General features: G+C 41.6%; 1 protein-coding gene across 1 annotated transcript in view; it reads left to right on the top strand.

The window, feature by feature from the left end:
• Positions 1-17,988, top strand: part of LOC127236086 (interleukin-5 receptor subunit alpha) — a 33,006-nt gene extending 15,018 nt beyond the window's left edge. Inside the window, exons 8-11 of the mRNA XM_051203523.1 lie at positions 109-247; positions 12,752-12,845; positions 13,796-13,880; positions 17,410-17,988. Coding sequence (XP_051059480.1) covers positions 109-247; positions 12,752-12,845; positions 13,796-13,880; positions 17,410-17,496 — 405 coding nt within the window. The 3' untranslated portion in view covers positions 17,497-17,988. The remainder of the gene's footprint in view (positions 1-108; positions 248-12,751; positions 12,846-13,795; positions 13,881-17,409) is intronic.
• The last annotated feature ends 6,705 nt before the right edge of the window (positions 17,989-24,693 follow it).

The raw sequence follows: 24,693 nt of genomic DNA, 5'->3' as shown, positions 1-24,693 counted from the left end.
TTACTTGCTAAACAATGAGTCACATTATGTACACATGACTCCTCAAGCTGGTTTTCCACATAAATAATATGGCTAGGCACTATTATAATGTTAATTTTTCCCATTTAGATGGAAAAACTGGCCACCAACAAATTCATCTCAAAAATTGATGAGGTTTCTACATATTCCATTCAAGTAAGAGCAGCTGTGAGCTCATCTTGCAGAGTATCTGGGAGCTGGGGCGAGTGGAGTCAACCTATTTATGTGGGTGAGTCCCTGATGTGTATGTAAAAGCAGATAGTCCTGGAAAGTGCACATGTTCACTCAGGTCTTGTAATGGCTTATTCTTTACTCTGCCTCATCTTTCATCCATCTTCTTTGTCTTTAACTAGACATGTGTGTTCTAGGAAGCCTAGCTGTCCCATTGTCTCCCCTAGCACAAGTCCTTCCCAGGCCTTCCATCCATATTGTATATATGCACATGAGCTGTATGTGCATGGGTGTAGATACACAGGTATTCGCACTGTGTGTGTTCATGGAGGACAAAGGAAGACATCGAAATTCTGCTCTGTCATTCTTTACCTTGTTCCCTTGAGACAGAGTCTCTTGTTGAACCTGGAGCTAGTCTGGTTTGCAGTAAGCCCCAGAAGTTCTCACACCTCTGCCCTCAACAGGTCCCTATGAAACCATGCCCAGCTTTCATATGGGTGTTGGGAATTTGAACTCAGTCCCTTACACTTGCACAGCAAGCTCTCATACTTCCTGAGGCATCTCGCCAGCTCCTATCTAATTATTTAGAGTACACATTTTATGTTCAGATAATTGCAGGTATATAAGCTATGGAAAGAAACAGAGATCCAATCTTTCTTTGACCTAGTTTCTCCCAGTGCCAACATCTTGCAAAATCTACAGTTTAATTTTAACACTAAAAAATTGGCATTGATGACACACCATCTTTCTCAGCCTATGAATTTAATGTGTAATTATTTGTTTATGTTTGGTCTTATGCAGTGTTAGCATTCATGTTACAGCTCAGTCAAGATGCCAAGTTGTGTATCATAAGATTGTTCCTTTTGATCTTTTGAAACACATCCATCCTCTTTTGCTCCTCGTCTCTAGGCCCAAAAAGGTCCCCATCAGCATAATTTTGCCATGCTTATGTGTGAATTTATTTGTTTATTTCCTTTTTAAAAGATTTTAAAATTAAATAATATTAGGGTCTATGAAACCTGGATCCATCCCTGAACCATTAGCCAACAGATAGTAAGTATCTCTAATAATTTGAGCATCTCCCGGGCATGTGAGCTGTTTTGCATCTATTTTTATTTGTGATCAAATTGACTGGTTTATTTGGCAAATTAAATAAGTACCATACATGACAAGAAACAGGGAATGGGTAGCAACCATGGATGAAGGGGCGTATTTATTGGATAAAGGAAATGACTGGTATTATACATAGCTTTTTTTTTTTTTGCTAAACACCATCTGAGATGACTTTTATATATTCTCTTAGTTAAATCTATCAAGAAATCCATTCTTTAAAGATGTATATTTGGAATATTTGGGTGCTTTATTTATCTCTGTAAGCATCTGAGATGGGGTGAACCCTAGGTTAATGTATTCTAGAGCCCAAGCTCTTAACACTCTGTCATGGTGTGATAGGACCCTACATGCTGCAAGATGCTTATCAAATTAGACTGGCATAGGGGACTTTGTGGTTATAGCTGGTTACATTACTTCTTACAAGACCCAAGAACAATTTGGACAGCATACTTAAGGAGAAATTTATTTCAGGCATATGCTAAAAGTTTCTACTCAAGTAATTCATTCACTTGCGCTACAGGGCGGGTCCTCCGGAAATTCTTGGTCAGCGAACCATTAGCATGTGCAGTTATGAGTCAGAGCTGATGTTATTAGGTACATTTCCAGGGGAAGGAGGATTGCTGGAAGGACTCAAAGGTAGAGCACTGATCTGTGTCTGCGAGGAGGCTGAGAAAACTGCTCTAAACTCCTGTTCAGTGCCAGACAGCACTGGTGTGTGTGTGTGTGTGTGTGTGTGTGTGTGTGTGTGTGTGCGCGTGTGTGTTAACACACGAGTGTTAAGAGCACCATGAGCTTCCTGGGGAGAGGAACTGAAAGAGGAATATAAGGAACTGAAAAGTAGACAGACTCACCTACCTCATAATTTTGCTGAGGTGGATCTTCCTCTCCCTCTCTTTCTCCCCAGCTGAACTAAACTGACCTGGTACACACAGGATGTCTCTCAAAAACACTTTGTGCAGATAAAACTCACTCTGTGCCTCAAGAGAAAAGCAAGACTCATTAGTCTTGTCACATCCTGTGACAGAAGCTTCATTTATTTGTATTCCACGGCTTCCTATTACGGAGTGTTTTATGTGTGTTTCTCAGGTACACAACCCTCACTGGTCTGAAACTGGAGATGTTTCTCATTGTTGTCTCTATACTGCAACCTAAACAAATGTGGGGGGGAAATGAATATGGATCAAGAAAACTCAGATGACTATAGTGGAGACCAAGCTCCGAATCCTGGCTAAGAAGTCGGTGGTGTTTGCTGAGTGCTTGAGTCTTGAAGTTATAGCTGATGTTGACTTTTGACACTGTAGAACTTAAGAGGGTGAGGAAGCAGCAGTAGGCAAAATCAGAACCGGGTTTTAGCCATGGCTCTGTCTGTGTGTAGTTCAGTGGTCCAAGTTAGAGATAGCTAAGTATTCAGAGAACACAGTACAGTGCTGAGAAGGATTCTGAGAATAAACTCAAGCTTTAAGAGGGAGTCATCATCTGCCACCACATGGGGGACTGAGTGAAGAAGGGACATGCTACTCTGGGTTTTCCTACTCTGACCTCATTCCTAACCCCTAGCCTTTCTGGGCCTCAGTTCCCTCACTCATAGATGTCGTACTTCATTCCCTGGCTGCTTCTAACTGCCATTCTTGTGGCTCCGCTCTCTAACATCTGTCACGAGAGGACTGGGAGTAAGATTGTGATCCACCTCAAGAGTTTGTTTTTAACTTATTCTTCATTTTCCACTCTCCCGTTCTCTTACCATTTCCAGAATAACTGCTTCCTGGCTTGGGTCTGGCCTCATTATATTTGCCCCCCACGGGCACCTCATTGCCATTTGCTACTGCAAATCCTATTTCATTTATTGCTACCCATTTTGTGAAGACGAGTTGATTAATATTAACGCTTACCTTATAAATCCATCCTTTCTGGAATTTACTCCCCTGCTCAGTGTAGGATCATTAGTGAATTTAATCAATGCAGACTCTCCGTTTTCATCAAGATGATTAATAAACATAATAGGAAGCCCAAGCCCCTCGGGAACATATTGCATGGCTCTTCCTTCCCCCTGGAGGATGCAGTAATAATTATGCTCAGCTTGCAGTCTCCCAGGCTGCTATGTTCATTTCCTTCAGACACTCTTCCATCCCTCCTTCCTTGCCGTACAAACAGCCCCTGGGAGCCTGCCTGGATTTTCACTACAGCCCCAACTGAAACATCACCCTGTATCTTTGATATTATATTCACCCCATTATTTTAATTAAGAGAAGGAAATGGAAGCCTAAACATATTAAATGACTCAGTCATTGTCAAATAGCCAAGATGTGATTATTAATGTATAATTTCCCCCAAATAAGTCCATATGAACCAACTAGCAAATTAAAATAATTTACCTAAGTAACCCATTACAGCAGCCCAAGGTTATTTCATGAAGAACGAGACACAGATGAAACGGGATTGGGATTGATGATGTAGAGAGCTGAGCTTGTGGGAGGTGGCTTCCACTCTAGTTGACAAGGTCCTTGGGTCAGTCCAATAAGAACAGGGGATATAGATGCAGTGAGCAGTATAGCCAGCAAAGAAGCTCTCTCTGTCTGCTTGAGATTTGCCTTGTATTGCCTTGGGATTTTCAGAGCATCGATTTTCTTCTTCCTTCCTTCCTTCCTTCCTTCCTTCCTTCCTTCCTTCCTTCCTTCCTTCCTTTCTTCCTTTCTTTATAAATAAACAATAGTAGCAGTTTTGTTTTATCAATACTCCTTATCAACTGCTCTCCATCAGCTGGCTTCTGCTTTAAGAGCTGAACTTCCCAATTTTACGGTCTTTCTCCTCAAACCTGAAGTTCCGGGTTCTTCTGTTCTGTTGTTATCTCTGCCATCTCATGTTTACTGAAAAATGTTTGTGTCCTGGACCCTGGCCTCTGAAGTGTTCTGTTTTTTCATGTCTTCTCTCCTCCACTTCAAATACTGAGTGTGGAGCAAGCAGTTTTGGAAGTAAATGGTCCCAGGGTGCATCCTGCCCCATGGCAATGAAGAGTGTTGGCTACATTCATGTGTAGCTGTGCCGTTGGTTAGGAGCTGACCTGTTTCTTGGTAAGAGGTTAGGCTGACAATCACTGGACTCACCCTCATGTGAATAATGAGTTTCTCCCACCCTTCCTGAAGGCTGGGTCTGCCACTCTGGACCTGGTATTATTAGGAATCCCATGAAAACTTTTTCTTTCAGAAAGTTTTCTTTGGGTTTAAGATGGGTGTACTTAGGGGGATCAGAACAAGACTCAATCACCCCAGGTTTCACATGGCTCAGTCAGCGGTCACTGTTTGGTTGCTGCTGCTACTGGACAAATCCCTCAGCAATAAAGACATGGTACTCATAGGAGGTCCCGACCTTCACTTTCCTGCTATGGTGTGAGCCAGGGTGTGAATGTGCAAGGGGACATGTGTGGTGACCATACTGTCAGAGCTAAACAAAAGCCAACATAGCACGTAGGAGTGTGTGCTGGACAGAGGGAAAGCTGTTTTTCTTTGACTTGGTGTTCATGAGAGATATTTGAAGCAATTTACCTCTACCTGGAGCTTATGAGCTCAAAATCTGGGAGGAGATGGGGTTATTAGATCGCTGAGAGTATTTCCTTCATGCTCTGTGGCCTGTCAAAGAACGTCAAGGCCCAGTTCTTCACCTTCTTCTCCTGTACCTGTGGGTTTCTCCTATGCCCTGCTTCATCTGCCTGTCTGTTTGCCATTCTCTGTCTCTCTCTCTCCTGTCTTCTAGTCCTCTCTTTTTAAGTTCTCACTCTGTGGTGAGACACAGTACAAACCAGGAAAGGAAAGAAGAAAGGGAAACAGGTGAAGGGAAAGAGCCAGCTTCACTTGCTCTAGGCTTCCAAAAGACTTATGCCATGTCAAATATTCATGAGGTAAGAGAAGGGAGGCTCTGTGTCAACACAGAGGGGGGAAATGCTTGGAAAGAAAAATAGCTAGCCCAGCTGCAATAAGGAAAACCCCGCTTGGGCTACTGTCACAGACGTGACTTTGGGTTTTTCTTTGAAAGTGGGGGATTTCAGCTTGGTAGACATTGGAGTTGAGTCAAACTGCTTCCTTTGACTCTGGCTTCTGTGGTTTCAAGGCTGGCTGAATCTTGCCTGATAAACCTCAGTCTGGACCACCAGGGTTCTGTGGGCTGTCCCACAACCTTGAAGGAAAGGTAGCAATAAGCTTTCAGGCTCTGTCCCCTAATGCTAAGATTTTTGTTTGCTTGCTTGTTTGGAGTTTTTTGGTTTGGTTGTTTTGTTTTGTTTTCAGAAGTGGCCACTTCTCTTGGTGGCCATACCAATCATTTTTCTGTGCTTAACAATTTAGATCAAGGAAGGTCTCTATCCGTAGGCCTTGACCTGGGCCTATGAGGGACAAGCTTATAGTATCTACACTATCTGCCCAAATATCATTTCCTTAGTAAAAAGATGAGCGTAAAAGAAGACAGAGTTCTGCTCAAAGCTTGTAAGCTCTGGGCCTAGGCCTGGGACTTGGCAAAATGATTGCCTTTCCACCTGTGCATACCCACTGATACTCCCTTGCCCCATTTGTAGTATTCCAGCCAGAGAAACTGAGGTATAGAGGTAGACCAGGCTTGGGATGTAGAGTGCTGCAGAGATGTGACATTCTGCTAGTTCTTGGCCTACTCAGGCTCCATTTAGGCCAAGCAATGAAGTCATTTACATTCATCTCCAAGGGTGGCTTTTTTCAAAAGTTTCCATGTTGTGCAACATTCATTTCCAAGGGTGGGTTTTTTCAAAAGTTTCCATGTTGTGCAAGTTTCCATGTTGGGTGTGTGTGTGTGTGTGTGTGTATGTGTTTCTTTATGAGTGCAGCACACGAGTATGTGCATGCTTGTGTCACAGTACACTGTGGAAATCAGAGAACAACCTTTGATTTAGCATTAGGCTTTTGGCAGTTGTATACATCAGGCTAGCTGGTCCTCAGACCTCTATAGAGGTCTCCTTTCTTTGGCACAATTACAGATGCCTGGACTGCTAGGTTAAGCTTTTATGTGGGTTTCATAGATCTGGAGGCAGGTGCTCAGGCTGTGTGATAAGCTACTGTACCCACTAAGCCATCTCCCCAGCCCAATGCAATGTGAATCTTAATTCTGTTTCTTGAGGAGTGAGACTAACCATGACTTCCGACCCCTTCCTTTCTTTATACCCATAATTCTGGTGTTTGTGTCTCTTGACCCGAGGATTCCAATGGCACTGCAATTGTGCTTTTCCCTTGAGGATCTAGAGAAATTAACTCAGTGCCTTTGCTCGACACAACACATTAATCCCAATCATAATTACCACAAACATGGATTGATTGGCTCCTGTGAACTGGCACAGATGCTAAGCACTTTGTGAACCCGTTTGCTCCTACCCCAACTTGAACACAATATACAAAGTGAAACAAATACACTGCTCAAGGAAGCTCACCTCAGCAGCAAGAGCCAGAACTAGGCCTGAGCCTCTGTGTCCTGAGTTACTTACTTACTTCTGCCTGATACCTGCCCCCCTCTGCAGCCAGCCTGCAGCTGCCTTAGCAGCTTCATGGAAACAGGCTCCATAGCTGTCACGGGGAAGAATTCTGAGTTTGTGGGAGCTCTGGAAGCCAAAAGTTCTTTGTGGGAAGCCTGCAGAAGAGAAAGAAACTGTACCTGGGCCTGCAGGGTGGGAGGGAGGTATGAAAACCAATCGGCTTCCACTCAGTCCTGAGCTTGTCAAGTCGTTCATGTCCACAGTGCAGTCTTCAAGGCCTTGCCACACTGTCCTTTACCGGGAGAGTACAGCATTGTGTGTGTCTTGGGTTTGCTACAAACCATTTTGCTGCCCCTACCTTTTGTTTGCTGTTATTTTCTCCTTGGCTCCTTAAACCTTAGTTGATCTCACAAAATCTGCCTGAAAGCTGCCAAGGAAGCTCAGTCACAGGAAGTGACTTTGGACACTGCAGCTTCGCCCTCCCAAAAGAGGAAAGCCACAGGAATCTAGTTAAACCCTGTATCATAGACTAACATATTGACACCATCTTAATTACTCAACCCTGTTGATGCCATTTCAACTTCTCCCACCACATGCTGGTTTAAAAACACAGCAGGGCTGCTTTATTTGAAGAGCTCCATCAATTTACTAATTAGTGCTTTTGCTTCAAACCTATTGTTGAGTCAGAGTGAGATTCAAAGTCAATACTGAAGCACTCAAAGTACAAACTTGTGGAACAGGTGAAATAGGCCTAGGAATCAAATGCACCTTGTCTAGAGCCAGAGTGTCTACAGTACCAAGATGTGAGTCATTTGATGGAGCTTCCAAGGTAGGCAGAGGCAGCTAGGGAAAGCTAGCCTATCATCACCTAGAGATGCCCTAACCTCTGTCGTCACCATCCCATCCCATCCCACCCAATGTTTCCATAAAGTTCCTTACTTTAAGATCAATTGGCTGAGCTGTCAGAAATAATGGGAACCAAAGTCAACAGAACCATATGACCAAGTTCTCTAAATACAGAGCTGGTAAGGTCTGCCCAGCACCTAGAAATGAGGTGAATGGGCTGGTGGGCTTTTCAATAGGACAGGCTATGCATAGCCTTCCCTCTCAAAAACTCATCTCTGTATAACCAAGTGAGAGAGTGCTCAACAATTTCTTAAGAAACATCAGTGGCTTCAAAATGATTACAGAGTGTAAGGAATGCCCCTTAAGTCAGACAAATGATTCACATTACCTAGAACTTTCTCCTTTTGTTCTTTTCATCCCCTCCTGCTAAAGCTCCAGCCTCAGGATCAAGCCTAGAGCCTTGCCCATGAGATTAGGAAAGGAAAACTCTGAAGTCATGTATTCCAGGATATCTGCAAACATCTCAGCTTTTGCAGTAGTGAAATTGGTGGGATCTGCTCTCCTGCTCTGCCTTCTGCGAGTCAATAGAAGGCTCTTGCTTGGATTTCTCTCTCTCTCTCTCTCTCTCTCCCTGTCTCTCTCATTAATAAAAACAACTTGTGATATAGCTCACAGGTAAGGTGCTTGCTGACAAGCCTGATGACCTGGTTCAATCCCTGAGACCTACTTGGTGAAAGTAGAGTGAGAACTCACTCCTAAAAGTTGTCCCATGATCTGCACCTATGTGCCTTGGTACCTACAACCTTTCATCATAAAAGAAACACATTTTTTTTTTCTCAAAAGCATTTTAACATGCTTTCTTGCCTTGGATTTACCTGTCAACATATTTTCTTTGAGGTCAAGTTTATAGTGCTTGTGGTCTTGAATATGAGTTCTACTCTTCTTCACGTGGTGATACAGAAGGGGAGTCTGGGGAGGCCAGCTTAACCCCCGCCCATGCCTCTGTTTCCCTACACAGTCATATCCATGTAGTGAGAACTTTCTTTTTCAGTTGGATGACATAAAGTCAGTTGCCTCCCTGATGTTTGCTCAGTCACTCTGAATCTTCACTTATCTAAGGAAGAGAGAGGTAAGGGGTATAAACCAGTGGTATAACTGAAAAGATTTTTGTAATCATGGTCAGAAGACAACGGTACTGTTATCAGGACTGGGCATATCAGGCCAGTGGTTATTATACAAGCTGAGCCACAAATTATTGAGCGTGTGACCATGATAATATTTATAGCACTTTTTGTTCTTTTCACAGGACTCAAAGTTTTACTGTGTTTGTAACAGTGATGAACAAATAGACAACATGGGTAATGACTTTCATTTTTTTGAATGGAGAAGAAAAGCAAACAACAACAAACATTATCATACTTTGCAGCCCTGACTGGCCTGGAATTTACCAGGCTGGCTTCTGACTTGTAATTATCTTCCTGCCTCTGTCTCCCAAATGCTGGAGTGACAGGTACCTCTTGTCATTCCAAGGTGTGCTAATGCCTGCTTATAACAGACAAAAAACATTTAAAAAAAGAAAAGACAGACTTGGGATTTTAAAGATTTTTTAATATCTATGTATGTCAGTGTGTCTGAGTGTGGTACCTTCAGTGGCCAGAAGGTATCAGATCATGTGGAGCCAGAGCCACACCACAGATGGTTCTACATAGCTTAATGTGGGTGTTGGGAAGCAAACTCCAGCCCTGTGCAAAGGCAGTGTAAGCTTTTAATTGCCCTACTGTCTCTCCAGCCCTAGTTTAGGGTTTTAATGAAGTGATTCAATCCCATCTGTAGCCTGGGACTATCAAGGGCACTGGAAGTTTGCAGAGCAGAAAATCTTAGCTTGTAAATATAGATCAAAACACCAAACAAGCTTTGCTACAATGTTGCAGATGTTGGTTGCAGTGATTCTTGATCACAAAGAAATATCTAGACTACATTAACAAAATAAACACATAGTGTGCATTAAGTAAAGAGACACCTAGAATACACCAAGTAAAGTTCCAACACACATAGCACATCCTCAGTTTTATAGATGGAGAGGAATGGACTGGGAACCCTCCATTACGTTCAGGGATGCAATCACTAGCCAATCCTGGGCTTTGTTTTCATTTTCTCTGACAGTTTTGTGTCCTCTGGTAACCTCTCTGCCATTCTCTTCTCCAGCGTTTCCATCTGCATGGGGGCTTTTGGAAGTAAATTAAAGGTGTATGCTGTGCCTGATCACTCAAAACAAGTACATACAAAATATGTGTAACGAATAAGTTCTTAGTTAATCCTTGTGAATGATGACTTTTATATTTTTATGCTTTACAACTTTCAAGCTATTAGCATTAAAAAATACTGTTTTTGTAAAATTAGTCTGTCTAAAGGGTAATGTAATGAAGTGATGGTAGAATAATTACTACCAGTAAAAAGCTTGTCTGTTGGGGAGGGATTTCAAGGATGTCATGCTTTAACTTGGTTAGAGATGAGACTACCAAGCCCCCAGATGTTCTGCTTCACTGAAAACTGGGTCTGGAATCCAGGTCTCCAGACTACTATGTAAGGATAGATGCAGGAGTCAGAAGCGTGGAGCCTCGCATTTGTGACTGTACATAGAGCTCATGTGTACTGAGGGGGCGAAGAAGAAACGGGCTATGAAAACTGGAATCAATTTAAGTATCTCCAAGGATTCAGTTTGGGTCTTGTAAGGCAGAGACTGAAATGCAGAAGCTGGTGAAAGAAGTACTTGTTGATTGTGTGTTTTCCCTTCCTTTGTTTGTTTAGAGGCAGGCTCTCACCGCCTCCCATAGGTGGAGGAGTGTCTCTAACTCACTGTCCTTATACCTTTGCCATTAAAATTCTGAGATTACAGCCATGCAGCACTCTGTCTGGCTGAGAATAGGTCTGATGAAATGAAGAACACAAATTTGGTTGTGACTCTTCTCAGGTTTGCAAAAGACTCAAGTGAGTTTGGGCTATGGGGATTTTATAATCTATACCTAGGGCAGGGGCAGGAAAAGGAAACGACTTTGTGGGTTTCATGGAATCAAAATATGTAGTCAGACAAACAAACTTTTCCGTGCTCAAAGAACAGACGAAAATGACAAATAGTCAAGGGTTGCCCTGAAAGGGCTCCAGCTGCAATTTTAAAAGAAACAGAAAGTGCCATAGAAGAGTGAGACCATCTCAGTAAAGTGCCCAGGCTTCCCTTAACTCAGCTGTGGACAGTTTGAATTCAAATGGGGATGGCAATGGGATCTATATCTATATCTATATCTATATCTATATCTATATCTATATCTATATCATCTGTATATATATATATATATATATATATATATATATATATATCTTAATGAATCCTGTGATTTTGAACAAATAACACATGCTAATAATTTTTTTTCAAAATGGGCTGGGGTGTGCCTCACTTGGTAGAGTGCTTGCTTAGCATGCACACAGCAACGGATTTGATCCCTAGCATGACATAAACTAGGTGTGGTTGAGCACTAAGAAAGTGGAGACAGGAAGACCAGAAGTTCATCTACTACATATTGAGTTTGAGGCCAGTCTAGGGGTACATGAGACCGTGTCCCAAAATTTATGTTAAAGGAAATGAAGAAATTTAGGGAAGAGACCAGAAGACATCAAGTCAGACAGGGAAACAAGATGTCTTTGGGGGGTTTTACTAGGAAGACATTACCAGTGACTTTAAAAGTAGTTTCTGAGATATGACAGTGCATCAGTTGGAATCTTTAGTCAAGACACCAGCCTGGGCATTGAGAGGAGTATTTGATGATAGCTGTGGAAGATGGCAGAGAAGGCTCATGGCTTAGTCAAGATAAAGGACTCTATGAATATTTAAAAGCAGAAAGGAAGAGATGAAAGCTTTGGGGAAGGTAGAGGAGAAACCTGGCCAAGGATGCTGAGAAGGTAACGGGGAAGAGATGGGGAAAAGCAAGAATTACTAGCATTAATCTCCTGTGATTCTTGAACAATGTGTGGGATTTGAATGAAGAAATTATAGAAAACTGAGGTCTGGAATGTTTTGATCCCAGTGTAGCACTGTTTGAACCTCACCATGGTACCCACATAGAACAGAGATCATCAAATCATGGCCTGAGTCATTTTTGCTCTCTGCAGATCTCCCCTGATAAACTCCAAGCTGCAGCTCCAAGCTCTTAACGAGTGGGCCACAGTAAGTTGTATGCCCGATAAGAGCTTAACAGACACTTGCTAAATGTATGAATGAATGAGTCAGTCATCTTTTCCCCTAGGAAAGAAAACTGACTAGAACTCAGGATTTGCTTTTGTGTTCTGAAAGTAAGGCATCATAGCAAGAACATCATTTCTCCCAACACCATGTAGTCGGGGACCTTTGATTTTTCAGGAGAGTATGCCTAAGATCAAACAGACAAACAACACTGCACATCCCCCTACCCTTCTCACAGTCTGATGTAAGTCTTTAAAGCCCAGAGAAGAATGTCCCGGATATAAAATAAGAACAAATTAGAAGATAGGATAGTATTCAGAAAACTTCCTGTGCTGACAACGACAGCCTTTACTTCCTGATCTGTGGAATGGGGATAAGGGTAAAAAGTGCTATTATGCTCACAGACACAAATTGTTCACTGTGGACTCGGACATCTGCATTGCTAACTATGAACATTTTCTTCCTCCAGAAGTTTCATTTCCAAGTAGGTAAAAACAAAGTTTCACTGTACTCTAATGAGGTTATTGAGTAGCCTTATGATGTTGTGGCTTTGCCACCCAAGACCCTACTACGCCTCTGAAGCTTTTAGTGCCAGTATCTGGGTGGTCCAGGGTAGACGTGAACTCTAAAGCACTGGCTGATGGGCTGAATTAATCCTGCTTAAATTAATAATTAAGAAGCCTCGCTGCCATGGTTTCCTTTCCTCTTCATAACAGCTTTGTGAGATGGGTATTAGCACTTTCAGCAGGTGAGACACCTAAGGCCCAGGGTTCAGTCATTTATCCTTGCCTAGGAACTTCAACTCAAATCTCAGATAACCCATCCTTATCATTTTGATTATTTTCCCCGGTTCTGACTTTGCTTTCGCTGTCTCTTCCTCTCACTAGGAAAGGAGAAGAAGCCCTTGGCAGAATGGCATCTCATTGTGTTTCCAGCAACCGCCTGCTTCATCTTGTTAATTTTCTCACTCATCTGCAGAGTGTAGGTATTCCTTACATTCAGGGGCTGACTTTGCAGTCTGCTGTGCACACTGCTTATTATCAGGTGCAATTTAGAGCATACTGTTTCCAGCTAAAATAAAACATGGCATACACAGCATACAGGAGCTAGACAGGACACAGCACAGTCCTCGGTCACCACACACCCTCAAATTAGTTGATGATATTTTAATATTTATAGAGGTTTTTGCCACTGTATTCTTTTCCTTCACAGCTTTCCCTTCCATACTTGCTTGTCTTTTGACATCTCCTATAAAAAGGCAGCAAGTCCATCCCAAGTCTGAAGTCAACACACTGCCTTCACATATGGGTCTTAGTGGTCACTGGTTGACCTCTACCTGGCTTTCAGGTTACCAGTCCAGAGTGACTGTCTTTACATCAAATGCAGATTCGCAAAAGCCTGCACAGATATCCTATCCCGCCTTGCAAAAGGCTGCATTTCCCCTTTCACCCACCTCTCTTTTTCCCTCTCAATTGCTAAGGCAAAGTTCCTTTTTAGCCTAAAAATCTTAGGGAATAACTTCTGTGTTAAAGGCTATTATTCATTAACTGTTATATTTAGATGCCTGCGGGTGATGGGCAGCAGTTCAAAGGAAAGGGAAAGATGAGAAGGAACTGTGATTTTGGCATAGTTGAAGGAGGAAAGCTAGAATGAACAGTGAACAAGAAACCAAACAAAGGATGCTGCTAGCGACCCATCTTCAGAAGTCAGGCCTGGCAATAAGCCCAATGTGAAACAGTTAAGACTTCCTCTTTGCTGGAGATCTCAGAAGCCACATCCCAGCCTGGCAGCCCTTCAAGGTTTTCAATGATGAAGATGTTTAACCATCTTAACCAACATAGTTACACATGGAACTTACTCGGTTAATGTAGGAGTAGAAATTCAGGCCAGAGGACTGTTTATACTCATTCAGTTCCTCCCCCTGTTTTCAGGTGTCGCATATGGATCAAGTTATTCCCACCAGTTCCAGCCCCTAAGAGCAACATCAAAGATCTCCTTGTGGTGACTGATTCTGAGGTAATGTTTAAAGACACAAAGAGGTGCTATTCCAAGTGCTCTGGAATGAACCTCAAGCTCTCTCTGTATGTCTGTGTATACATGTACCAGGCAATACCGATATGTATATCTCTCTCCCTCTGCTCTCCTCCCGCTTTGTGTGTGTGTGTGTGTGTGTGTGTGTGTGTGTGTGTGTGTGTGTGTGTGCGCGCGCGCGTGCACATTTATAGATGTTAGTATTGTGTCTACATTTAGTGAACTTCTTAATCAATCATAAGGGCTCTTGCCAGTTAAACTTGAATTTCCATTTCATGCCCATCATCTTTTACCTGATCTCTGATAATTCCTCCAACAACAGAAATCTTAAGCTCCTTTTTTGGTACATAAGAGACATAGATTAGATCCTGACAAAACAATATCATCACAATTGCTATAGCTTTGTTATAAAAAACTTGACATGATGTAGGCTGAGGTCTCTCAGAATGATTTTCCCTCAATACACTTTAGTTAAATCTGGAATTATTACATACAGTTTAAAGCCCACCTGCCACTTCCCATAAGGGAGAAAAAGAGTGGTGGGAGGGGATGGGGGAAGATAGACAGCTGGATTTTTTTTTCCTTTTTAGACAAGTTATCACTGGGTAGCTCTGGCTTGGCTAAAACTTGCTATGTAGACCAAGCTGGCCCTAGACTCATAGATCCACTTGACTGAATTAAAGGCAGGAAGCTGGAAGTCTGTGGTAAATTTAGAGTCTGTGGTTAAGTCAGAGGAAAAACAACATCTTAATACTATTTTCAGAATCGCCACACATCAAGGTCTTCCTTAGTTTCTTTCAGCAACATTTCAAGATTTTCTGTGTATAGTTATTGCATTTGATTGTTCATATCTTTCAGTCAAGTGGCTATTGAAATCTTGGGCAGCAAACTCTTCCTATAAAGACATAATAAACATTTAAGGTAGAATTGTTTGTTATGAGGAGTGTGTCCATATAATGTGTGCTAATGAATACAAAAAGAGGTAATAAGCCAGACTGGGCTTTATTCACTGACCTCCAGTTTAGATCAATGATTTTTTTTTTTTAACAGACTTAGAAGTTTCTTCAGCAGATGTGGATGAAGCATCTCATGGCCAGTTATAGGAAAAAATGGGCTGATGAAAATTCATCAAAATGGTTAATTTCAGTAAGCCCCAAATTTTCTTTAGATTACTTTGGGATGCTTTATAGGCAATATGATTCTAAACTACGGAAGTAAAGAATTGTGGTGGGCCAGAGAGTCATGATACCCTGTATTTGTTCCTTGTATTCTTCATTGAGGGAACAGCCCACCCACGCTGGTGTATCTATAGCTCTTCAGAAAGGAGCAGGTCCTGTGTGGATCTGCTTCTGTTCTTCTGAATGTGCACTGTTCATTCCTCTTTGTTGTAGCTGAGGGATATACACTAAAGTTAAACTTGACGCTTCAGTCATTTGTCCTGTTCTCTTAATAGAACATTTGAAGGCTGGTATCTAATTTCCCTATAGAGCCTGGAAGGATTCTGTTAATATTCTGAGGTTGGTGGATGAAACTGGCTTAAGAGCTTACTTTCTGAGCTTCTGGTTTGTATTAATTAAAGTCAAGTCATGTGTGTAGAATAATGACTTGGGATAGACAGAGCTGCTTTCAGAGTATGCAAAGGATTAATGTCAGCATTGCCTGGCTTCTCAGGATAACTTACTCTGTGTCCCCATTACAGAGTTTTACATGAAAGATTGTGGGAAAGAGAGAGGAGGTGAGACAGGCACTGAGAAGTAGGGACTGAAACATGTAGTTGTGTATGGTGTTACCAGTATTCTGGCCTAAGGTTTTAACCTAAGATGGCATGTGAGCAAGTAGAGAGCTGACCACAGCTGGGCGACATGCAGCGGTGCATTCCAGCCATGCATTCTACCCACGGTGATACTGATTCAAGAAAATAAGGTCCATTAGTACTATGGGCACCATACCCCTTGGGAAGTACCTGACTAGTGGAAAATGAAGCTTTCTGCTTTGACAGCTGCTCCTTCCCTGTGAGGGTAATGTGTCAAGACCCATTGTAGATGTTGAAAGCTGTAATATTTAAGCCCTGATGCACAGTGGTACAATATTTGCTCAGACTCTACACATTCTGCACCACAGTATAAATCCTCTTAAAATCACTTCAAATCAGCACATTGCAAATGCTGTATGGGTGGCTATTACACTGCATAGTTTGAACAATAACATCATGAACACTCGTTTGAACACACAGAGGCAAAGCAATGGATCTCGGGGCTCACTGTGACTTGCACCTCCATACTTGGTAGGAATGCTCAAAGGCATTGGGGCTTGGAAGCCTGCAGTCATCCTGGGAATGTTGCTAGGCAAGTTTTTGTTTCTTCAGACTTCAGCTGAGAGATTATTTTTACAACACTCAATAGACAGTTAACATTTTGGTTTTTTGTTTAGATTTCACTCTGAGTTTTCAAACTTATTAGAGATGAGTTTCAAGTTGACTTTTTTCCAGTGGTAACCAGAGAGAATTCTTCTCTTCATTATGCCCACTGTAAACAATATAAAGTATGTCATTCAGGAAGCATGTCTGCTGTGTTTCTCAGATGACATCCAATATATATAACACCACATCTAGAGTGGATGGATGTTAAAAATATGCTGGATGAGTACATGGGGAAAAATAAGTGATATTTTTAACAGTTTCTAATTATTATTAGCTTTTTTAATGTGTTATATCCAAAATTAGATTAAAAATAAATGCTCGAATTTACTAGAATCTTTTCATTTCTCGAGATAGGGTCCCATGTAGCACAGGGTGGCCTCAAAGTGAATATGTAATTAAGTATTACCTTGAATTTCTGATCTGTCTTCACCTCCTAAGTGCTGAGATTATAGACAACAACCCCCCACACTGGCTTTATTTAGTGCTGAGAATCCAAGTCAGGGCTTTGTACATGCTAGGCAAGAACTCTACCAACTGAACTACATATTTAGCCTCAAATTTATATTATTGCAATTGGTGAGTGGAATATGATAGAAATATTAAAATGGATTACATCCAAGTGGGAGTGTATTTCCCGAGGAGAATATCAGCCTAACATGTACAAGGATTTGGGTTCAGAACAAAACCATGACCCCCAAAATACAAAATATACTTAAAATATTATATGACATTTTAAAGAAAATAATTCATACACTTATGCAATGGCTAGAGGGACATATCTCATTGGCAGAACATCAATAGTAGTAGTAGTAGTAATATGTTTTATAAAGGTGAAGCTGTGTGTCCCTGTTACTTCATCATGAATGTAAAGAACACCTTATGTGTTGAAAGGAGCTGAGGAAAAGCAGTAGGATATATTTGTAAGATAAGTCCATGGATAGTTTTTCTCATTCCCATTTAAGTTTTCTTATTTGCTAAGGATACTAGTGTTATATAAAAAGTTACTTCAAACCAATTTTTAAAAACAAACAAAAACCATCAAAGAGATGAGATGTTCTCTAAAAGACATGTAAAGGAAGATACTTTGTTTTGCAGAATGCTGCTTGGAATGAAACCAAAATTGAAGTTGTAAGTTGTGTGGAAGAAGCTGGATTTGAAGTCATGGAAAATTCCGTGTTTTGATGGCATTGCAACATTCTGAATAGAATTTATACAGGACTCCATTATAAAAGCAAGGACTGATATTTCTTGGCAAGAAAGGACTGCAAATGGATAACATTCAATTTGGTTGCGAGGCAATACATCCAAACACACGAGTCTCCAATGTCCCATCTCTTAACAGGGGACAAACCTCATCAAAGTCCCCTTGTTGACAGCAGGAAAATGGGTCCATCTGAATACAGGCCTTGTTTTCCCACCCACAGTGCACAAAGTATCACCCGGCCTGGTTATACAGGCCAGTCTTTGCAACTTGCATGACTTACCTTGAACGCTTTGCACAGGAGACAGTTTTTCAAGCTAATGTCACACATTTACTTTGGTTAGAGCTGCCTATGGTAGCACTTTGAACTACAGTGACAGAAAGAAAGAGTGGAACCCATCCAGAGTGAACATAAATTCAAGACTGTCTTTCCCACAGCAAGTGGGAGCCATAATTTCATGGTGCTCCTTCTCTTCTGAGTTCTAGAATACTTTCTTTCAAGAACTGTGCATGTGTGATGTGGTGTGGGATGATGATATGATGTTGAAGTAGAAACGAAGAATATGTTTGGTTCTATATATACCTGTCCTGGGAAGCATCTATGACAAACTACCCGAGAATGTGTACTAAGACATCATGCCTGGGGCTGAGGAGATGGTGAAGAAGCATAAGGACCTGAGACTGGTCAGCCAGCACCAAGGAAAGAGCAACAAAACAGTGCAAAGCAGCATGTGTGCATAATCCTAGTTCTGCGAAACATAGAAGCTCCATGGGAAATGCTGGCCAGTCAGTTTAGCAATTAGGTGGTTTCTACGTTCAGTGATTGATACAGTCTCAAAAATGTAAGGTAGAAAGTGACTGGGGAGTACCCCTGACACTGACCTCTGGCCTGCATACACATCTACACACATGAACACAGACACACACACACAGACACACACACACACACATGCATACACAGACATGCACACATGCTAGAAATATCACCCCCTCTTAAGAGAGAAGACAGGAAGGAACTTGTTTAAGGGTCACATTCTTTAAGGACTCCTTGGTACTATGGAAATAAACTCAGAGAGACAGTGATCATAATTCTGCTGTGGAGGTGATTGCTGGATCTAGAAAGTACTTTCTGAAGTGATGCTTGATGTAAGAGCCTTCATGGCAACTTGCTGGTCAACTAGTTCTTGCTCAACCCTATTATCTTAAGTTAGGGTTTCCTATAAGCCATATCAATACACATTACACTGCTATAGAGATGTTTGAATTCAATGTCTTCAAATAGAGGCTATATGTATAGGTCTTTGTGTTGAGCAATGGGCTGAAAGTAGAAGCAAGGACAACTATACTCTAGGAGGAGGAATAATTAGTAGTAGAAGGCAACCTAATGGTGTTGGCTTTATATATTCCTGGGACAAGGAGCTTGGAGACAATGGAAGGAGATGATGATGCTTAAAATCTACATTATGGCGCACTTTTACATACTTTATGGAGCTGATTTAGTCAATTTTAATACTCTGGGTGAGGAGTATAAAGAGTACCAAATACCTCTTATATGGCTTTTCTGATTTAGGACGTAACCATCCACCATTCTGTGCTCAGAATGGAAGGTAGAGCAGTCATGGACATCTGCCAATATTGGATCTTCTCCGAAGGTCAGAGTACTATAGTAGATTTCTTCACTGTCTCTCTGGTCTTAATTCTGCATTGTGTCACAGTCATATATATTACAGTTCCCATGTTAAAGATGCAGTACTTGGGGATGAGAGAGGTCACTAGCCAGGAAAGGGCACAATAATGCGCTGAATATCAGACTCAGCAGACATCAGTAACACAGAGGAGAGTAGCACATAAAAGCTGATGTGGGAGCTAGAGAGATGGCTTAGTGGTTAGAGCACTTGTGTGCTCTTCCAGAGGTCCCAATGTTCAATTCCCAGCAACCACATGGTGACTCACAGTTATGTGTAATCAGATCAGATTCCTTTTGTTGTGCATGAAGACAGAGCACTAACATATATAAAATGCATGAGTAAGTAAATAAATAGAAAGGAAAGCTGAAGTTTGCTTTACAGCTCAGACCAGGAGGTTGAGGCCCATGAGAGTGTTGGTATAGTGGGAAAAATGTTTATTTGATAACTAACTGACCAACAATCTATGAAAAATGGCTCTAAAGAATCTCTATAATAGGCACTGGTCTTGGGTGGACAGTCAAGAGTTTGCATGGTCAGCAATTGTCAAGAACATTTAATGCTGATGGTCTGCATACCACACTTCGATAAATTATTATGAACATCACAATTTCAAAGCTACCCAATTAAAGAATAATGGATGGAAACAACCAAGTGCAAGAATTCTCTTCCTCTCATCTTGCAAGGGCAGCCTAGAAGTACCATTTTGGAAACTTACCTCTACCTAGAAGGCTCTACCAAAGCGGGGGTGCCATCATATAAGGGCAGTTGTTCATTTTGCATGTGTAGGTCTCATTTTAGGGTGGATTCCCTCAGACCTAGCAGCTGGCAATCCTCTGGGTTTCACGGATCTTCTGCCTCCCATCCCTAGGCTGGCGCTAGCATCTAATCTTGGTTCATGTATAAGGAGCACAAAGTAGTTCATGTAGCCCTACCAGTATGGTGTAGATTTAACTCTCCTTGATGCAATCATTCTTTGGGAATCCATAGCCAACATTATCCTTTCCATGAAGGCTTCTATAACAGTTGGTAGATCATGCCTCTGGAGTCTCATTGTGAGCCTAAGGTATTGGAAGATGTACCAAACAGTTTAGCTGCCTCCTTGTTTGACCATATGCCCCAGGAGCACTAGCCTTCTGCATGCAAGATGCATCTTTTTATTTGCAGCATCTAGAACAGTACCTAACCATTAAGAATTACACATGGTCCCCCGGCTGGGGAGATGATCCAGAGGTTAAGAGCACTGGTGGCCCCTCCAGAAAATCTGGGTTTGATTTTCAGCACTCACAAGGTGGCTGGCTCACAACCATCTAAAACTTTCCCAGGGGATCTGACCTCACTTGTAGCTTCTGTGGGCACTAGCATGTAAGTGGTACACAGACACATGTTGCAAAAACACTCATGACATTAAACACACACACACACATATCTCAAGACCTACAATTCAATAAAATGAAAGACTGGTATCCAATAGGAATGCAATTGGAAGTAGCCAGGAGACACCTGTGGTTGATGGAAGCTGAGGTCACAGTACTGAATCCCACCAGCACAGGACAGGAACCCACTCCCTAGATCTTTCACATCCACCATATTGATAAACACAGGCTCTCTAAGACAGCCTTTACAACAAAGAGTTTATTCCAACCCCTCTCCTTTGTTCTTGGAATTCACAGTGAGTGATTTAAGGGGAGTTTGAGGAGACTTGGGGATGAAGCTTGTGTATGCAACAGCCAGAGCACCTGTGTCTCATTGATATGCCTCAGGCCTCAAGCCACTTATGCCTGCTGGGGAAGAAGCCACTTGGGCAAAGAACATTCTGATTAAAAATCCAACCATTTTCGAGGTGAGACTTGTATGTGTCCGGACCATCTGCTGTTGGAATTCATAAACTGTAGGTGCTAATTTGTTAAAGAAAAAACAGACTGCTGGTGAGAATGGAGAACTATAAACAACCTTTGATGGCTGGGGAAAGATGAGGAGCCTAACTGAAACAGGACATAGTGTCACCCTTAGGATCTTTGTGACAAAAGCTATGGAGCTTTCATGTCCCACACATGGAGTTCCAGAATACAAACTTTTTCAAAAACATTTTCTTTAGAATTTCAAATTGAGTGAAATGACAATTTCTTCCTTCAGCTTTATCCTGTGTTGGCGAGTAGCTATGAATGTAAATGTGGTCCAAGATGGGAAGCCTTTGATAATGACATTGATTTATTTACGTCTACAAACTCAAGAGAGGTCTATTTTTAATTCCACCTTAAATCTCCCCTCCCCCTTCTCTGTTCCCACTACCTGATTTGCAGGAGCCTCTGAACTGAATTCCTGACCGCCAGGATTTCCCTTCTCTTCAAGGCATATCTTCCTCTATCACTCTGTCCAAAAACCTAAAGGATGCCCAACTAAATCAAAGTTCATCATATCAAGAGCAGTTTCCCCGGCATCTCTGTAGTGTTCCAGTGAAATTGTGCAAAAATCTAACTCTAGTCTGGTCTGTAAGCATCAAGCTGTCTTTCGCTTCTCCTCATGCAGAGGCCTTCTGGTTCTTTTTTCCTTCTTGTCAACCCTGAATCTTCTAAGATTTAGCCCTTTGCCACATCAAAGTCTCCAATTCCTCATCTGATTGACATGGCTCTGCATGTTTGCCTTCTGTGTAATTCTTACACCATTCAACTGTTTGTTTCTTATTTGTTGTGTAAATACCCTGAGGTCAAGAGCAGTTCCTTATTTATGTTATTTACATAGGCCCTCAGTAGGAATGTAGTGGCTGCTGAGATGAGCAAAACTAAAGAGACAGAAATATTCAACAGTTACTTCGAACTCTAATTCAGACTCACATTAAAAGCTGTCTGATTACACCAGAAACAAAACAACCATCAAATAATGTAGTAAGAGTTCATAGTTGACATCACTCACTTGATCTGCAGATAGCCAGCTGCTGGCACCATTCCAAGTGTGCACTTGGGGTACCCAAGCTCCAGCATTAGAAGAAGCGAGCTCCTGTGCACTGGCGTCTTCCCCCAACTTTGCTAATCCTTTGGTAATTAGCATATGCATCAGGGACACGAAGTAGCCCAGGTGTGTTAAGCTGAAATTCTAATGTGGCTTTTATTTTTCAACTCGAACATGTGTTATTAACTTCATCTGTTTGTTTGTTTGTTTGTTTGTTTGTTTTCAAATTAAAAGCAGATGTTGGTCCCTACCAGGTGATAAAAAATGCAAGAATACGTAAATCTGGGAGGAGGGGGAGGAAGAGAGGGTGAAGAAAAACAACAAAGCCACACAGCAGTATTACAGCTCAAAGGCAGCTAACTTGGAAGCTTTCCCACTCTGAGGACCAAATGGATTGGGTTGCAGCTTCATTTCTCTGATATGACACAAGGTGTGCATGGGTAAAGCTGTGTCCTCATATCTACTTGCAGAAAATGGACCAGTGGGCTAGGTTTCATAGGTGGGCTAATATTTTACATGTACAAAGCTTAATGAACCCCAAATATGTTGCCTCAAGAGTGTGTGCGGCTCCTCTCCAGTTTGTTTGGAACACAACCAATTTGAAAAAATGTTTAGTCCAATAAAAAACTTTTTTTTTTTTTTTTTTTTTTTTAGTTCCGTTGGTGAAAAACTTGGTTGTTCCCCTGGACTTAAATGTGCTACTAATTGGTTTCACATGAGCACACAGGTGCAGGACTTCTGTCCCTATTTTTATGCCATATTTCAAATACGTGCATTTTTTGGTCTTCTGCCTTTTTATCTCCGTTTCTCGGTGCCAGCACAACTTCCAGCTCGTATCTGTTGAGTGTTCACATAAGAACAGTTGTTCTCAATAGAATCGATAGTTGTTTGTTTTCAGATAGTTTATCCTAAAGATTGATAAATCTTTATTTCCCAACTAGCTGCATGACAAACTAGCTGCATGACATATATTCTTGGCAAGAAGATCATTTATATAAGTCTTGAAATTATTCCTTGAATTTTCTCCTTTCCCTTCTTACCTCCTTGCCTTATAATTTTGCTTTGGAAAGGACCTTTGTCTTAATAGTCTTTTGGTGGCAGCTGTAAGAGGAACCTTATCCACCGGTCCTGGCTCTCCCAATGCAAAGTACTCACACATGCATGTATGCACATTCACGCATGCCTGCAAGCGTGCACTCTTGCACCATCCAAGGAAAGAGAAGAGACAGGCCAAAGAAGCAGTGCTCCAATTAGCAAGCCTCGTGCTTCCAGCACAGAGCCATCAATTTCAGACATTGCAAAGCCCCTGAAAATTTGAAATAAAAATTAGTAACTTCATAGGAGTTGTTGCATCTTCTTCCCTGCAAGTCTTAGCACATAGAGAGGAGCATCAGTCAAAATTTGTATTTCAAATAAATATTGCATGTAACATGCTTGTGCTTAAAAAGGAGGCCGTTCATTCTTTTTCTCTGAAATCCAAGTTTGACTGGACCTCTTGAATTTTACCTGGTACCCTGAACTTGCAGTACTGCTATGGTAGCTTAAGGGTGAAGGGTTAATGTTACAAGTGCAAGTGAAAAACAATTTCCAGTAGAAGAAAGCTAAGCATACCTGTTTGACCTCTTTTGAGTGAAAAAAAAAAAAAATCACCACACAAAATCCATGTGGACTCTCTCTGTAGGAATTGTGTCCTTCCATACATCCTATTGTCACAACATACTCTTACAGGTTCCTTGCCTTTCCCACCCATATTGTTCCCATGCCTACATCATCCCCTGGTACACAGAGAGTAGTTAACAGTCCTTTCCTAATTATAACCTGCCCCCTTCACAGACCTTATCCTCTCTTTCTTCTTTGAATTGCAGTACACCTTGCCCCAAGCCCTCACCTGGGATACCCTTTCCTCTCATTTCAGTATCTCCCTCTTTCTTGATTCAGTGTCCTACACTGTCCTTTGGCTGAACTTAGGGGTCTAGATTCTGCCTTAACCTGTTGTCTTTCTTAGTAAATTCCTATGTCTAGGTATATTACTTCAATATGAAGCCTTTCCCAGTTTGCCTTATGTCTTGCATGCTTGGCCTCTAACTAGTGGCACTATTTTTGGAGGTGGCAAATTTAAGAGGTTAGGCCTACCTGAAATGAGTGGGTCACTAGGGATGTGCCATTAAAGGTTCTACCTGGTACCTAATCTCTCCTCTTTGTTCCCTGGTCATATTAAGGCAGGCAGCAGATGTTTCTACCTCCATGATGAGCCAAAATAATTATTTCCTCCCTTTAATTTTTTAGAGGCATTTTAGTCATAGCTACATAAAACAAGCTCAAATCACAAGGGATTTAAATGTACTGAATCAAGAGTTCAGTTCTAGTGCTGGCTTTTTAATGGTCTGTGTCACTCTGGATTCCTGGTAATCCTATTTGCATACATTTCATTAATGAAAATGGTAGAAACTTGTACTTCTTTCTTCTTAGCATAAAGAACATTTTGAGAACCATAAACATAAGTATCATCCAGATGTGGTGGCACATGACTTTAACCCCAGCACC

This window comes from Phodopus roborovskii, unplaced genomic scaffold (genome assembly GCF_943737965.1).
Source record: "Phodopus roborovskii unplaced genomic scaffold, PHOROB, whole genome shotgun sequence".
In the NCBI taxonomy this organism is placed as follows: domain Eukaryota; kingdom Metazoa; phylum Chordata; class Mammalia; order Rodentia; family Cricetidae; genus Phodopus; species Phodopus roborovskii.
Note: the sequence above shows the minus strand (reverse complement) of the source record. Positions and strands in the feature narration are given on the sequence as shown.